Raw genomic sequence first — 18,310 nt, 5'->3', positions numbered from 1 at the left:
GATTTTTTTTGTGTAATAGAAATATTGTCCTACCTATGATTTTCTAAGTCTAAAAAGGGCCATCATTCATAGAGTTATGTTTCTTGATGTACAGTGTCCACTTATGATGGTGAAAAACTGTTGCAAGTTTTAAAGCAATAGCTTTGATAGTTTATGAGAAAAGTTGACTTAAACATAATACTCAACCAAGAAAATGATTTTCTAAGTCCAAAAGGGGCAATAATTATTGCAAAAAGCAGGATGGAGTTATGTTGCTTGCTGTACAGGGTCAGCTTATGATGGTGAACAAGTGTTGCAAGTTTCAAAGCAATAGCTTTGATAGTTTAAGAGAAAAAGTTGACCTAAACATAAAACTTAACCAAGAAATCTGATATTTTCTAAGTCCAAAAGGGGCCATAAATCTTGCAAAAAGCAGGACGGAGTTATGTTTCTTGCTATACAGGGTCAACTTATGATGGTGAACAAGTGTTGCAAGTTTTAAAGCAATAGCTTTGATAGTTTAGGATAAAAGCTGACCTAAACATAAAACTTAACCAAGAAAACTGATTTTCTAAGTCCAAAAGGGGCAATAAATCTTGCAAAAAGCAAGATGGAGTTATGTTTCTTGATGTACAGGGTCTGCTTATGATGGTGAACAAGTATTCCAAGTTTCAAAGCAATAGCTTTGATAGTTTAGGAGAAAAGTTGACCTAAACATAAAACTTAACCAAGAAATCTGATATTTTCTAAGTACAAAAGGGGCCATAAATCTTGCAAAAAGCAAGATGGAGTTATGTTTCTTGCTATACTGGGTCAGCTTATGATGGTGAACAAGTATTCCAAGTTTCAAAGCAATAGCTTTGATAGTTTAGGAGAAAAGCTGACCTAAACATAAAACTTAACCAGGCAACGCCGACGCAGACAACCGCTCAAGTGATGACAATAACTCATCATTTTTTTTCAAAAAATCAGATGAGCTAAAAAGGGCCATCGCTCTTGCAAAAAGCAGGATAGAGTTATGTTTCTTGATGTACAGTGTCCACTTATGATGGTGAAAAACTGTTGCAAGTTTTAAAGCAATAGCTTTGATAGTTTATGAGAAAAGTTGACTTAAACATAATATTCAACCATTTTTCTAAGTCCAAAAGGGGCAATAATTATTGCAAAAAGCAGGATGGAGTTATGTTGCTTGCTGTACAGGGTCAGCTTATGATGGTGAACAAGAGTTGCAAGTTTTAAAGCAATAGCTTTGATAGTTTAAGAGAAAAAGTTGACCTAAACATAAAACTTAACCAAGAAATCTGATATTTTCCAAGTCCAAAAGGGGCCATAAATCTTGCAAAAGCAGGATGGAGTTATGTTTCTTGCTGTACAGGGTCAGCTTATGATGGGGAACAAGTGTTGCAAGTTTTAAAGGAATAGCTTTGATAGTTTAGGATAAAAGCTGACCTAAACATAAAACTTAACCAAGAAAACTGATTTCCTAAGTCCAAAAGGGGCAATAATTCTTGCAAAAAGCAAGATGGAGTTATGTTTCTTGATGTACAGGGTCTGCTTATGATGGTGAACAAGTATTCCAAGTTTCAAAGCAAAAGCTTTGATAGTTTAGGAGAAAAGCTGACCTAAACATAAAACTTAACCAAGAAATCGGATATTTTCTAAGTACAAAAGGGGCCATAAATCTTGCAAAAAGCAAGATGGAGTTATGTTTCTTGCTATACAGGGTCAGCTTATGATGGTGAACAAGTATTCCAAGTTTCAAAGCAATAGCTTTGATAGTTTAGGAGAAAAGCTGACCTAAACATAAAACTTAACCAGGCAACGCCGACGCAGACGCCGACAACCGCTCAAGTGATGACAATAACTCATCATTTTTTTTCAAAAAATCAGATGAGCTAAAAAGAACAAATCTTGTTAACCTAAATTTTTTTTGATGCATTTCCAATTACAGATTTCATTACATTTTTAACATAATTCACAGTAACAAAGATGTCTTGAATGCTATTGTAAAACAATACGTAACATTTCCTGTATCAGTATATATGGGAAGCCTTCCATGCATTATCTTCAATACAGAGATTCAACCTCTACTACATCGTAAGGAGTGTATATATAAGAACCAAGTAAAACAACATTTCATGTAACAGTCACACAATAACACATACTGATTCGTGTGAAGCCATGAACACATTTTGGTCGCTGCTAAATTCTTGAGCAAACTTGCTAAGGTATGTAAAAGTAAAAACATTTAACAATTTTAGTTGAGGCTCACATAAGAATATTTCTGTAAAATTATTTCGTAACTGGACCGGTGGTCTAGAAAGAGATGGTTTGACAAATTGGAACAATATAAATGTCACTAATGGAAAATTTATTTTAAATTTAGGACATCTGTGACATGTTTGAAGATTTTCTTTTTTCCCCTGCTCTGGCAGCCATATATATTCAAGCATAAAAATAATTTGAACTTTCTTAGTGAATGGTCCATGTAAAACGATTTCAAAATCTGGCCAGCAGTTTAAAGCCTCGAGATTTTTAATGTCATCAAAGGACTATTAACTTGAAGTTATGTGTATCTGTAGTGTCTAAAGTTCTGGTGGCAATATTTTTTGACCAACTGGAATAGTTTGAACAATATTGGTGACTGGTCACTCGAAGATTGTTTGAGAAATAGTTACCTGTTACCTTAAAACTTAGCAAGTAGTTTATGACGAGAATTTGTTCAAGTTTCGTATAGAAACATACAGGGAGAACACAATTTGTAGCCAAGTTTTCAGCAGGATCTCACTACTCTTTGTAGCGGGTCACCCTAGAAACAATTGTGTGAAATTATTTCAATATTACTATAATCAGACAACTGGTTTGGGAGATTTTTCTGTTATTAGTTCTAGCTGTCCTTACGTGCAAACAAATGGGAACTATCTGAACAATTCTGGAAGAGGACAAACCAAGGAACATCAAGGACAGGTTTCTCCACTTGCACTAGATGGTTAAATCTTTATAAAATTTGTAACCACAGCCTTGATTTTATGATGGGAAGACTTGCAGATGCCTTCACAGTACTAGCTGAAAGTGGAGACGTTATGTTCATAGAAACCAATGGAGAACTGAAATACTGACAAACAGCTATATGGTGTTTACTATTGAGCCTGTTCATGATTTAAAGGAAGCAGTCGTTACTTTCACTTAGAGTGAACCTTCTGCAGCAATTTATACTGTCAGTTGTGTCGTTACTCTGGTGCAAGGTTTTGAAGGTCGCAGTGAACACTTATCTGAGAAGCTCTAAAAACTATGTACTGGCCTCATTAAAATAAAAATTATAAAAATAAATGTCATAACTGTTTTCAAGAGACAGACATATCCTCCTTCTTTTCACGAGCGGCATTAGCATTCTTTTTTTAATATAAATTAAATGTGTTTAGAAATTGAACAAAAGCTAACAACTTTCAACAATGCCTCAAGAAGGCCTGAATTTCTGTGATTCTTCTGTGGAAACCTTGTTTTGTTAACAAAAATATATACATGTAACACAAAATAACAGCACATTATCATGAACACAGTAATTTGAGCAAAACTGCACAAAAATAACAAAACAGAATTATATAAGTTTATCCATTACAATAATATAACAAGCAACTGGTACTTTTTTTTATAACAATGTAAGCAAGTAAAAGCATTTACAAAATACTTGAAGCAGAACCATGGTTTAATATATCTAACAGTACAAAGTAGCTATACGTGGAATGTCTGGCATAGCCCCATGTGAATAACTATACCCAGTGTATAACTGATCTCGAGTATATATATTAAAACATGTTCCTGCTGTATTTCATTTCGACTGTAATATATCTTTCATGTAAACAAGTGGACGAAATAGGGAAACACTATTTCATGGCAAATGTATAGCATTAAATATTGCAGGCTGATGTTATGTCAAGGCCTAAACATGTTTCAACAGATATAACACATCCAACCAAATACCTTAACGGTGTGTAGACATCTAGAAAGTTATTCTGCTTGCCCTATGATTGAGAGTCACACCATTTCAATTCTGAAATATCTTTATATTTATAAAATAGTAGATCAAATGTGGTAGCACTTTTCTCAGCGGCTGTACAATGCCAAATAATAGGCTGATTTGACATCAATACATCCATGTTTTAATGAAACTGTGCATGTTTTTTTTTTTTTCATTTCAGAATGTTAACTATAAAACACCCTTACTGTTACATTATCCACTACTAGCAAAATTTTGTGAAACACTTTACATCCAAATAATAGAAATTAATGCTGCCAAGCCTCCAAAAAAACAAAAAGTTGAAAATTTAATAAAAAAATGTTTGTTTCTTTTGCAACTTTACTGCATTATGAAACAAGAATGTAAATTATTAAATATAAACGAACACGAAATTTCATATTTATAAAATGGAACTGTAATATGGCATCTTACAATAGAAAAATATTGAACACATTAAGGTGCGAGTATCCTTCATCCTTATAATGGTAAACAAACCAGTGATTGACAAGACAAAATGTACACGTATTACACGTCATTAAACGATTTCAAAACAGAACATATATTGCATAAATTGACATGAACACATATGGTTTTCTTTTTTCCAAAAACAAGTAACTAATCTGGCATATAGTGTGTAATCTAATCTGTGGAGAAACACCTTAACAATACAGACTGAACAAACTTGTGTGCCATTCTAAATTATTAAAGTTTTTAACTGTTTTACAAATTTGCTCCTGATATATAACATGTGGACCAACAAAGTTTAGTCTTCCTCATCACTGGCCGCATCGAACATCTGAAATGAAAGCAGAACTAATTATTGAGCAATTTCTCTTAAGTTCTAAAACTGGCTTCAACTTACCAAGATAAGTATTAAATACATGTGTTATAAATATCTGTTCGTCTATTAGACATTTATATTTGTACATGTTCATTATGAAGTAAATACATTACAGACCATCTCTGTTACATGGTTTTTACACATAAGATTTTATCGTTTCAGAAAAATTAACTATATTCAACTGAATCTTTTGAGTTTGAATAGTCTATCCCATTTATAAAGGATAATGCTCATCTCTTAACCAAATGAAGTTTATTATTCAAACAACAATATAGAATTCCACAATTCAACAAGATTTTCATCATCTACATAGTTTCTACATCTTCCCATAAGCCAAATGTATGCAAATCAATTACTTATTTTATTAATTTTGTTGGGTTTTGTCGAAATGACACAACCCATGTCACATGGCAACTTTTCCAGCTTTGTTGGTGGAGGTAGACCCGAGGTGCTGCTGCAGGCATTATTTCTATCCCAGGTGAGCACCTATGTAGAATCACCAATCTTCCATAAGCCAATTGAGTGTTTTCCTCACATGTAAAATTCTACACTAAAAGCGGTTTTGGACTTACAGCCGCGAGAGGCAAGTGATCAGAAGCTAGCAACCTTAACCACTTGGGCACAGAGGCCCCCATAAGCATATCAATTACATGAAAACCTGATGCAGAAATGTGGCCTCTGGAAAGTACACACAGTTTTTCTATAATTTGACCAGACAACCTAATTTTTAACCTTAAATCAAGTGATGTGGCATCCAAGTGTTAGGCATCCAAGTGTTAGGAAGTTTTTGTTATTTGAGCTAGTAAGATAGTTTTTGGCCTAAATCAGATAACCCAGTCTGATATTTGACAAAAATTTCACCACAAAATTATTCTGACAAAGTTTTCTACGTATCAGGACTTAACAAGATGACCTAACCTAGTGTCCTAGTTTTTTATCTTCAAACCTAGATTTCATAGAGACAAATATTTTGACAAAGTTTTGTGAAGAACAGGAAGAGAATGTGGCCTCTGTTAGTGTTAATAAGGTTTTCCTATTAACTGCCCTAGTGACTTGGTTTTTGACCCAAATGATCAAGTAATGAACTTGTCTGTGATTTGCTGAGAGTAACGCTCAAGGTTGAGCCAAAACTGTGACCTCTAGTGCTAACAGTCAAATCGTTGATGACACACTACAGTGGACACAGTGCTATCACAACAGATCACCTTGAGTACAGATTGCTCAGGTGAACTGAAAAATATTGCAATTTTTACTTTCAATGACCATTCAGACAACTGCAGATTTTAACCACATTCTTTCTGGAACTTTGGGTTCAAATCCAGATAGAATGCTGGTTTCTATATAGTCTGAGCATATTGGTTATATTTAAAGCTCTGAACATATTTTTTCTAGAATTATTTAATTCCTATGTTCTTATAAAATAAAACAAATTTTCTTCAACAGTATTTCAGTCATATTATAAAATCTTCAATTGAAAGTACTAACCCCAAGCAGGTTTTTAGGTTCAATATTTGATTTATTAGTAACGATATCGTCTGTATCAGCATTAAGGTGGTACGTCGGTGTGACAGGTCTCTCGTCCTCACTCCAGCTGAGACTACTGCTCATCATACTGTCCTCATGCTGATGATGTATGGGACTGGCAGAATGCATCGATGCACTGAAATGTACAATGACAACTGAAAATATTTCCCTGTTTCTTTCTGTTTGCATGCTCAGTTATTGCTGTTACAGTTGAACTAATATATCACTTAATAGCTATACTGCGGTCTCCACAAGTGGCTGACAATGAATAAGATGTAAAGGCTTTTGTTTGAAGTCAGTTTCCTCCTTCCATTCATAGTCCTGAGTATTTTAAGTTTTAAATGTACATTAAACTAACCTCCTGGTTCTGTGGGTCTGTTTTCACTTTAATTCAAGAAAAGGTAAGCTTGTTTTATTTTAACTAATATTCATACACACTTTTTCTTGCGAGTTCATTATTCAGCCGAACATGGAATAAGTAGTCAGTCAAGGGAGTGGCACAATCTGGCTACTTAATACAAGTTGAAATTACAACAAAAAGTGGATTCAAGAAGACTGGCTGCTTAATTCACATGGTTGTTGAAGCAGGTTCATCTGTAGTTAAAGTATTAACCAGCTACCTTTTGTAAATAACTACAGAATGCGAGACCAAGAGTCTAACATAACACAACTAAATCTTCCACTCACTAATGCTTAAGTTGTCTGCTTCAAACACTATGTGCAACTGAATCTGACAAAACTGACACTGTTCAATATGCAAAATCTTGTGCTTTAAATTGCACTTATGTGTGTGTGTGTGTGTGTGTGCGTGTTTTTTTAAAAAAAATCTTTAAGGCGTATTTTCAATAACATGGTCAGCAACTACATCTGTCCTAGAACTATCATACAATGAAACAATTGTCACTAAAACATCCAGTACATACCATCAGACATAACCCCTACACATACAGCTTAAAGAAGTTACTTACTCTCTGGAAACTCTGCCAACGGGTGAAGAGCTCATTGGAGATGGGATGTGACTGTAATGTCTATTACGTAAGGCTGGTGTTGTGAATGCATTCCGTATGGGAGGTTTGCTGTAAAGCATCATATATATTATGTATTAATCATTCTCAAATATAAGATCTACTTTGCGTATCATTGGAACACTAGTGATCAACTTGATTTTTCTAACAGAGTTGTGCCAAAACAAGAGAAACTTAATGTTAATTCGCATGTGTTGACCACAATTTGCCCAGATAAGTATTATACAAATTAGAGCTGCTTTTGAGAAAAGCACATGTCTCCCACAACTGCCTGATCATCTAAATAGTAAGTCAGTCTTTATATACTGTTTACTTAGAGCACATGCACATAAAAGACCCCAAAAGGACTCCTAAACTACTAGAGCGCATGTGCATTTTTGACACCAAAAGGGTCCCTATACTACTTTTATAAGTAGTATAGACTTCCTTTTGGTGTCAAAAATGCGCAAGATATCCGAGCGGTTTTTGGTAATTCAAGGGCCATAATTCCGATGTGCCTGGGCCGATTTGGCTAGTTATCGAACTTGGCCGAGGACTTATTGGCAAACACATTTTGTTCAAGTTTGGTGAAGATCGGATGAGAAATGTTCGACTTAGAGTGCGGACAAGCTTTGTGACAGACAGACACACAGACAGGAGTAAATCAATAGGTCTCCCACACCACTGTGTGGTGGGAGACATAATTACTTGGAATTTATTTGAAGTTACTGGGTAGACACATTTGACATATTCTGTATTTCGCACCCTACTGAAGTGTATTTATAAACAGAATTAAGGTAGAACAAAATTGAAAGTTAAAGGAAATTAACATAAACCTGAATTTTGAAAGGGTCAGCATTTTGACGTCCTGCTGAATTTTGACTATCTGAGGCAAGTGGGAATAGCTTTAATTCTGTAACACTGTAGATGATAAAAGCTTTGTGGACTATCTAATTAAAATGTTCAAAAGTTAGTTTGTGCAGATTTGTAATAAACCTCTTTTTTAAGAGAATATTTATACATCTTCATGCTATAGAGTTATTTTACATTGACTAAGAGTTTTAAATTAGGATAACTATGTTCCTTCTGATTCCTCGACTCCCGATCAGTACTAGCATGTACCGTATAACCCCATTTAAACGCCCCGGGGGTGATGCATTTTACGAAAAAATTTGATCCAAACAATGTCAGTAACTCGTATAACCCCCCCCCACCCCATTCATTCCAATTCATGCACTGACATAACCCGATACGTTATCGTACTGGAAATCTGTGTAAAGTCGCGCGCTGAGTGACATCATCCGAGTTAAATTCGATCAATACTGTAGCGTTTATAGCGTGGCATATTCAGTACTTATACACAGTAGATTTATTTGTGCCATGCCTGTTGACGTGTTTAAAAGTTTGTGTTAATAAAGTGTGTTTTTTTTTTAAATTCATTTTTATTGTTATTGAATTGTTATTATCTTGATATTATTGTGTTGGATCTAGGACCAATTTTTGAAGGTAAGATTTTTTTATTTTCCCCAAAAAACGTGGGGGGCGTTAATTAGATTTTGTTGGATTTAACGTCGCACGGACACATGATAGGTTATATGGCGACTTTCCAGCTTTACTGTGATCTTTGAGATAGGAGTCACTGCTCCCAATCTTTTGTGCTGTTACGTACATTCAAATTTTTGACTGAGTGGAGCAATACTGCAGACTTAGTCCATGCAGTTCACTCATTCTTAAGCATCAACCTTCAATATGCAAGCTAGCTTGATGAATTCCTCACATAAAAGAATTCAATCTAGCCATGTTTAACTACAAAAGGAGAGTAAATTCTAACTAGACAGATATATCAAAGTGACTTACAGAGGAATATCATCTTGAAAACTGTTCTCTGAGGACGACGTATCAAATGGAGCACCAATCGAGTTGTTGTTTATACTAACATCATTCAAAAACAACTCATCTGTAAGAAAATTCATTTTGATTATCACGACTGCTGGCCATCAAAATGTTGTAAGAAAACTATCTTTAAATAGCGTATCTGATCTTATCCAGCCTTTTAAATTCACTTGCACTGACTGCAGGAAGTAATGTGCCCCTCCCCTCCAACACACAACGTTAGTGTTGAAAAACTGGACTCCAAACATTATCCATAAATTTGTTTTTGTTCCTTTGTTTTGGGTTTAATGCCATTTTTCAACAGTATTTCTGTCATGTAACAGCCGGCAGCTAACCTAACCAGTGTTCCTGGATTCTGTACCAGTACAAACTTGTTCTCCGCAAGTAACTGCCAACTTCCCCACATGAATCAGAGGTGGAGGACTAATGATGTCAGACACAATGTAATTTATCAAACAGTCACGGAGAACATATGCCCAGCCCGAGGATCAAACTCACGACCCCGCGATCCGTAGACCAACGCTCTACCTACTGAGCTAAGCGGGCGGGCGTTTATCCATAAATAAATCAAATCGGAAAGGACATTTCAATTTGTAATCGAAAAAATAATAAAAATTATATTCGTACTTCTGGTATAAACACTTGACAGCTGTCAATTACTAGAAGTCCAATATGGAATTAAAACAAATTTCAACAAGAGCTGTTTCCATAGGATGACACATGCCACCGATGGCACTTTGAATGAATAGTTATGGCCGATGTTTGAGTTTAGGACCTTGACCTACGGAGCTGGGTCTTGCACGCGACACGTCGTCTTACTGTGTCACACATTCATGCACAGTTATTTTAAAATCCATGCATGAATGACAAAGATATGGACCGGACATGCCCATCAATGCACTATCATGAAAAATGACCTTTAACGTCTAAGTGTGACCTTGACCTTTGAGCTACGGACCTGGGTCTTGCGTGTTAAACGTCGTCTTACTGTGGTACACATTCATGCCAAGTTATTTTAAAATCCATCCATCGATGACAAAGATATGGACCGGACAGGCCCATCAATGCACTATCCTTTAACGTCTAAGTGTGACCTTGACCTTTGAGCTACGGACCTGGGTCTTGTGCATGACACGTTGTCTTACTGTGGTACACATTCATGCCAAGTTATTTGAAAATCCATCCATCGATGACAAAGATATGGGCCTGACACGCCCATCAATGCACTATCCTTTAACGTCTAAGTGTGACCTTGACCTTTGAGCTACGGACCTGGGTCTTGCGCGCGACACTTCGTCTTACTGTGGTACACATTCATGCCAAGTTATTTGAAAATCCATCCATCGATGACAAAGATATGGACCGGACACAAAAATTGCGGACAGACTAACAGAGGGTTCAAAAACTATATGCCTCCCTTCGGGGGCATAAAAATAATTTGATAAATGACTTAAAATCTTATTTCAAACTTCAATTGATTTTGTGGTTTTCACAGGCACCTGCGGTCAGAAACTATGAGACTTTAAGAAATGATGAACATTTTGTTCAAGTTCATGAAAATCCCAGCAGAAGTCCACATGTGGAGAACTGTGACTCACCATCTGAAAGACTATGATCAAGCCCCGAAGTATCGAGGCTAGATGTAACACTACTAGAATGTGTTGATTTTCTGTGTCTGTTACGTAGTTTACTGTAAGGAATTGTGAACACAGTCAGCAGCAGTAATATCCACTCCCACAGTCGGTACATTGAGGACTTTACAGTTGATATCTGAAGCACATGAATAAAGTGAGAGCTCCTTATTGTTTTTATGTAAAAACCATTTTGATCAGTATGTTCAAAGTTTTGTGGCTGAGCGATTAAAGTCATCTACTTAGAAATCACCTCCCTCCATTAATGTTGGTTGGTAATAAGCTGTAGAATTTTTTTCTAGAGTTCATACAGACTAACCAAACAAAAATTCTAGGACTTTTTAAAGACCTTTTCCTTGTTTTCCAGACTAATTTTTGTTATACATATTTTTATGTATATCATAGGCAGTCACTTCCATGAAATCATCTTTCAAAACAGAGTTTTGAAGGTGTGAAACATACTGTTTTATGTTGGCAGAAAGTAAGTTAAATTTATTTTTGTTTACTGTTTCATCACAAACATTAACCCCACCAACAATACCCATATTTTGAGAACAGAACAGTCTGCTCCAAATTAATTGTTTTAAAACATCACACAACTACTGGAACTTCATCAGTCACTTTTTACCAAAATTAAATGATTTGATAAGTCGAAATGAAAGTTCTAAAACTGCTGAATGCAAACTTTATGCAGTGCAGAATGTAAAAGCTAGGAACCACCATTAGTTCAACCCTAATATGAGTTACTCAGAGTAATGTATTTTGCCCTAAACATATACAGTCACAAGATTTACCAGACACTTCTTCATGCACTAATATGGGTCAAGCACTTTTATGTTGGGGGTAAATTTAAGTACTTTCCCAGACCTTTCTACATTTTTCAGCTCTTTTAAAGACTGGGCATCAATATCAAAGTTTTATGACTGTGCAAACCCTGCTTTCATGCAAGGAGGCTCTCAACCTGGTATGCCAAATGTTGTTGGTTCTATCCAGGTGTCAACCTGTGCCTGAATGTTCCAGTACTGCTGAAAAATCTCAATATGACTAGAACTATGTCAGTGTGACTTGATACGCAACAAAACAATGACATACAATACATCTTGCATGTTAACAATAGTCAATTTCAGTGCTCCTTGGGTTCTAGTTTATAGTATTAGCTGAACAAAGAATAAATCAAACTGTTCCCTACTTGTGTTTCAAGCACATGACCTGCACTTGTATAATTTGTAGTGGTTTAGGTTGCTGGCTTCGAATCATTAAACCTCACTTGGGATACAGAAGTCTTGTATTAATTTGTAGAGGCAATATAGTACAACACCTAATTCTCAAAGGGATGAGCAAACTGTACTAGAGTTATCGAAATATAAGAAAGGAAGTGTCGAGCCATAAGGTAACCAGACAGTTAGCCTGCGTTCTAGCCGTCCAGTACCCGGACGCCTAGCCTATCTGCTAGGGTTTTTCTAGCTGTACGGTAATCAATTTATTTATGAATTATGTATTTTTCTGTTAAAATATTGTACTTTAATTTAGACAATAAGTTGCTAACCTTCACATAATCAATATTTGTGTTAAAAACACTGGTATAAAGATATGTTCGTTGTTTAAAAGCGAATCATTTGTGTTGTTGTTGTCCGCAAAAATATTTGACAAACAGAAATTTCAAATATAATGTAAAAGTGTTGTGTCAGAATATTTTGTACAGAGAAAGCAATGAGAAATTATAAAAATCCCTTTTTAGTATGCTTATTGCATGCCTTAAACATGATCACAAAAATAAGAACTTGTTTTTTAAAATATCACCAAATATTTATACGCCATTACTATATTTTTCACACCTTTTTATATGCTTTTACCTGTTGTTGAGAAACAGAAATTAGAAATATATCAAAATTTTGGTCTGAATTAAGCCTTGTATTTGTGTACAGGTATATATTGCTATGTTGTGTAAACAAAATATGATAAACTAAATTTTATTACACTATTCTAAATAGACTGATTGGCTAGAAAAACCCTAGCGGACAGGTAAGAAAAACGGCAAGGAAATACATAAACTGCTGAGCAGCTCGAGTCAGCCCGTGAGCCCAAAGCCGTTGATGCTCAAGCAAATAGTGTTTCACTGTAATTATTTTGTATAAATCTTTCATACTTACAGCACTTTTAAGCATATATTCCCGTCTTCTTTTCTTCAATACCTGTAATAATCAAACATTCAAATTAAAAATACACTAAAACTTAACATCTTTACATGGCATTTTAGAAGTTAATAACTTACAGCAGTGAGTAGCAAACCATTTGTGAAAGTTTGAAAATATGTCTAGATATCTTAGTCAAAACAACTTTTATCAACTATTTCCAAAATCAATGTTACAGTAGAAATTGCCCTCTCTGTAAATTGTGATAATTGTTGTCATAGACAGCTACTTATGATTGCTTCAGGTGCTTACAAGAAGTATTTTCTTTTTAAGTATCTTAATTTCTTTCTTCAGCTGACAGTGTCTTTTCAAGCAGTTTTGTGTGAATTTCAAGGATTTTCTTTCGTCGGGTTTTAGCCACTTTCATGGAATTTTCAAGGGCAAGCATCAAATTCAAGAACTTTTCAATGCTAGTGCAAACCCAGGTATTATATAACTGCACTTCACTACACATTTTTCTCATTCGTTCCTATTGGTTTGTCAAATGGTGCATACTTTTAAAACAAGAGGGCCATGATGGCCCTATATCGCTCACCTGTTATCATTGCACTTGAGGACAAGAAGGTCCTCAGAAAAAATATCTAAGTCCAAAGGACAGGAACAATAAAGGGAAGAAATCAAACCAAAAAGGAAAAAAAAATTCTTACAAGGTACAGATATGTCAAATACACCTAAAAATTGGAGGTACCACCCATGTTGTACCACAGAAAAGTGGTCTCGGTTTTTCCCTACGGCCAATAATAAAAAAGTTACTAAAAAACAAGCTATTTATAGTAACGTAAAAGGGAAGTAATTAAAAAAAATGATTTTAAGTTAACAAAAGAAGGATCTGCCAAATAAATCTGTTGACATAAATGAAATTTCAGATCAGTATCTTCATTAGTTATGGAGATATACCCATTTTAATTTGAAATAAAGGGAGGTAATTTGACATAAAATCAGTCCATAGTTATCTACCCTCGTTGGCTCAGTCCAACTAATGACAATAATGAAATTTCAAATAAGTCCTGTAAGTACTTACTGATATAAATCCATTTTGATTACAATCAGGGGAGTTAATCAGATATAAAATAACTCTGGAACCTACGAATGGATCTGATTTGTCATGGAATCCAAGATTTATTGTTGTTGAAGATATTTTGGAAGTTTGTATCAAATAAAACCATAAATGAAGTCTCTATATGGCTGCAAAAGCCAAAATAGCCAATTTTGGACCTTTAAGGGGCCATAACTCTGGAACCCATGAAGGAATCTGGCCAGTTCAAGAATGGAACCAAGATCTTGTGGTGATACAAGTTTTGTGTAAGTTTGGATAAAATCAAATCATAAATGAAGCTGCTATTGTGCAGACATGGTCAAAATAGTTAATTTTGGCCCTTTCAGGGGCCATAACTCTGGAATCCATTATGGGATCTGGCCGGTTCAAGAAAGGAACCGAGATCTTATGGTGACACAAGTTTTGTGCAAGTTTGATTAAATTCAAATCATAAATGAAGCTGCTATTGTGCAGACAAGGTCAAAATAGCTAATTCTGGCCCTTTCAGGGGCCATCACTCTGGAACCCATAATGGAATCTGGCCAGTTCAAGAAAGGAACCAAGATCATATGGTGATACAAGTTGTGTGCAAGTTTGGTTAACATAAAATCATAAATGAAGCTGCTATTGTGTAGACAAGGTCAAAATAGCTAATTCTGGCCCTTTCAGGGGCCATAACTCTGGAACCCATCACGGAATCTGACCAGTTCAAGAAAGGAACCGAGATCTTATGGTGATACAAGTTGTGTGCCAGTTTGGTAAAAATCAAATTATAAATAAAGCTGCTATTGTGCAGACAAGGTCAAAATAGCTAATTTTGGCCCTTTCAGGGGCCATAACTCTGGAACCCATAATGGGATCTGGCCAGTTCAAGAAAGGAACTGAGATCTTATGGTGATACAAGTTGTGTGCAATTTTGATTAAAATAAAATCATAAATGAAACCACTACCGTGCAGACAAGAAATTGTTGACGGACGCACTGACGACGGATGATCACGAAAGCTCACCTTGTCACTGTGACAGGTGAGCTAATAATAGACCTCTGAAACTAAAGTCGTTGACTTACAGCTGCTGTTAGAATAGTAAATATTCCAACACTGCATCACAATGCACATTTTCTGTGGGTAACCTCGAGGAAAATGCACATTTTCGTAAAATAAAGTATATGTAAACAATGTAAGCCAACCGAACATTGTGACCTCTGGAATGCCCCGCCCTTCGAGTGGAAAGACTTGTTATATATAGCTTATCTAAGAAAATCTATTTCAACTGTAAATACTGTCCTGTGTATGACAAATTCATTTTTAGGGATCGGTAGTACAGAACATAATGTTCAAGTTAGACCTTACCATGCCAATGCTGCTTTTTCCAAGAATTTCGTCTCTATTGTAACGTAGGTTTTCATTACACGTCAGCAAAAATAAATTATTTTAAACTAAATACACACCTTTCTAACATAAGGGAAAGCTAGACACTGATCAGCTGTTGGCCGGTGACTAGGTACAGGATCCAACATCTGACGTATCACATATTTCAAATCGAACGATTTATCTGCAATAAAAACAAATACATTTTTTTGTCTTTAAAACTCATGCTGCTGCTTATATGAACAATGCTTGTCCATTATTTAGTCTTTAAAATCTTTCGTTCCTAAAAGTAACATAATAATAATTGCATTAATCTGTGCAAGGCCCCTGTAGTTTTCTTGGAATAACAAGCGACTTAAGTATTGCCATGTAAAAGATATTGATGGAAGAATAGAGAGGATACAAAGACCCTGTTTACCATTACCTTGACCTATCAACTATGGGTCTGGGTGTTGCACATGGAACAAAAACTCATTAGAAAGGACATTTGTGCCAAGAAATATTAAAATCTGTTTACTGATGACAAGAGTTAATGAGCGGACATGCCAAAGACCCATTTAACCTTTGACAACCGAGTGACCTTGACTTTGACCTAGCGGTCTGGGAGTTGCACACGACACACCATCTCATTATTGGGAACATTTGTGCCAAGTAATATTAAAATCATTTGATGGATGGCACAGTTATGGAGCACAAATAAAACAGATACTGTTTAACCTTCAGACTCCAGCTGCAACCGTGACCTTTAAGATTGGGTTTGCACAGAATATATAATCTTGTGAATGATTGTGCCGTATTATCTGAGTATCATTCCATGCATGGCAAAGTTTATGAACAGACAAGTAAACTTTCCTTAAATCTTAAACATCTGTGACCCTGACCTTTGAACCAGGAATCTTGATGCTGTGTGTGACATGAGGTCTCATTACGGGAACATTTGTGCCAAGTAACATCCCTCGATGGATGGCAGAGTTATGGACCAGAAACTGAGGAAATGCTCAACTGAAAAGCATAATACCTGTATATTTCTAGATACAGGTTCAGTAAAAACTCTGAAAAAGCAGACCCTTAAAAAACAGAATCCTTTTAAAGAAATAGGACTACTGGAGTTATGGCCTTTGTATCATATGCACATTTGAAAACAACTCTCCTGCAGGATGAGCTGCCTAGAATTTTCACTTGTCCTGCTGCAAGTTTTACTCGTCCTGCAATTCACAATGCAAAAACCATTTTTACAGACAGTGTCTTCTTAAAGTCTGTTAAAAACAGTACATACTGTAATCTTGTTCTAAACTATCGAGTGTCTAGCTTATGTGATCATAAAGTGGTACCGTAAAGTACCAGGTGCAAACAACAAATCAACTTCTGTTTAAGATCTTTCGCTATCTAGCTTCTGCATAGCAGTGTTTTAATCTTATTGATTATATTTTTTGTTGAAAATCACACTCTCCCTGCAGGACGGGTACTACAGCAATTCCCACTCACCCAGGACCAATTTCTACTTATATTTACGAGCGGACGAGTGGATTTGTCGAGCCCTAATATGATATCAGAGATGATGCAGAATAACTTTTTTTAAGTTCAATTTCAAGTAAAAGTTAACAAAAGGAGATTAACATTCTACAAAATCTTAAAGCAGAAAAGAGGCTATAATTCTGCCAAAAATTGGTGGAATGTAAGTTGTAACTGAAAGTGAACTTGACCTGAATTTTTTAATAATATACCAGAGCACCAAAAATGAATCACTTCAGAAGTTATCAAAAGGACATGAATATTCTGCAATATCTGAAGTCAGAATAGGTTCATAATTCTCAAAATAATTGATAGATAGTAACTAAAAATTAAATAAGTACTTTATGATATGCTTGTGTACTTAAAATGATATCAATCCATTCAAGAGTTATTGAACTGACAACAAAATTTCAAGTTGAAAATGGGCCATATCTCAGATCTCTGCCAAAGATTAGTGGATTGCAACTGAAATTAAACTTGACATGTTCTTTATAATTATATACATAATGAACACAATTCACTAAGCCTTTCAAGAGTTATCACAGGTGCACAGACAGACAAACTGGCATGGTGATTCCAATATATCTTCTCCTGAACTCTGTTCATGGGGTATAACAAATATGTTACCTCTAAGAAATTCATCTGGAAGCTGGCCACGTCTGAGAACATGCCATCCATCTCCACCCCTAGGTAGGTCAAGGTCACTTGCTAACTCTAGCACGGTCATTCCTAAGCTGTAACGAAATCATGCTGTTGTTATGTTTGAGCATACAAGGCTATACAGAACATTCACAAACAACATTCTTAGGTTTATATTCCTATACATGATATCTTTTAAAAGGGACAAGTTCATAATTGGCTCCTACAAAGATATGTTTTAGTTATAACATTAAGTAATGAGTTTAAACACAAGATTGCTGTAGTACAAAAACAAGGGGCCCATGATGGCCCGAGATTGCTCACCTGAATTTCAAATCTGACTTAAACAACTATGGTAGATGCTCACCTAAGGAAATTATAGGGAAAAAAGTCTATACCCTCTGGTGGCATGATTTAAGCAAACCAGAATAATTAGCATAAACTCTGTATTGAGTCACAGAAGGAACATTTGTCAAATGTTTACAAAATCAACCAGCAGTTTACAAAATGATTCTTGAAGACCTTTTCTATCCCTTTAGCTGTAGCAGCCATGCTTTTTTGGCAAATCATGAAAATTTGAACAATCAAAGAGGGGGATTCTCAAAGAAACTGTGTCAAAACTGAAACAGCTATTTGGGAGAACACTATGTTTGAAGATATTTTAAAGATGTTT

The 18,310-nt window shown here is 35.5% G+C and overlaps 2 protein-coding genes across 3 annotated transcripts in view; both read right to left on the bottom strand.

Moving 5' to 3' along the window:
- The window catches only part of LOC123536344 (uncharacterized), a 377,622-nt gene that overhangs the window by 313,321 nt on the left and 45,991 nt on the right, over positions 1-18,310 (bottom strand). The window lies entirely within an intron of this gene.
- Positions 1,891-18,310, bottom strand: part of LOC123535771 (membrane-associated tyrosine- and threonine-specific cdc2-inhibitory kinase-like) — a 45,122-nt gene continuing 28,702 nt past the window's right edge. For both annotated transcript variants that reach the window (XM_053528486.1, XM_053528487.1), the window contains exons 9-17: positions 17,626-17,732; positions 15,567-15,670; positions 13,041-13,082; positions 10,858-11,029; positions 9,224-9,323; positions 7,331-7,438; positions 6,324-6,498; positions 4,757-4,793; positions 1,891-4,699 (exon numbers count right to left, since the gene is read on the bottom strand). In XM_053528486.1, coding sequence (XP_053384461.1) covers positions 4,761-4,793; positions 6,324-6,498; positions 7,331-7,438; positions 9,224-9,323; positions 10,858-11,029; positions 13,041-13,082; positions 15,567-15,670; positions 17,626-17,732 — 841 coding nt within the window. In that variant the 3' untranslated portion in view covers positions 1,891-4,699; positions 4,757-4,760. The remainder of the gene's footprint in view (positions 4,700-4,756; positions 4,794-6,323; positions 6,499-7,330; positions 7,439-9,223; positions 9,324-10,857; positions 11,030-13,040; positions 13,083-15,566; positions 15,671-17,625; positions 17,733-18,310) is intronic.

The sequence above is a fragment of the Mercenaria mercenaria genome, chromosome 17, assembly GCF_021730395.1.
Source record: "Mercenaria mercenaria strain notata chromosome 17, MADL_Memer_1, whole genome shotgun sequence".
In the NCBI taxonomy this organism is placed as follows: domain Eukaryota; kingdom Metazoa; phylum Mollusca; class Bivalvia; order Venerida; family Veneridae; genus Mercenaria; species Mercenaria mercenaria.
This window is presented reverse-complemented; position numbering and strand designations above follow the sequence as displayed.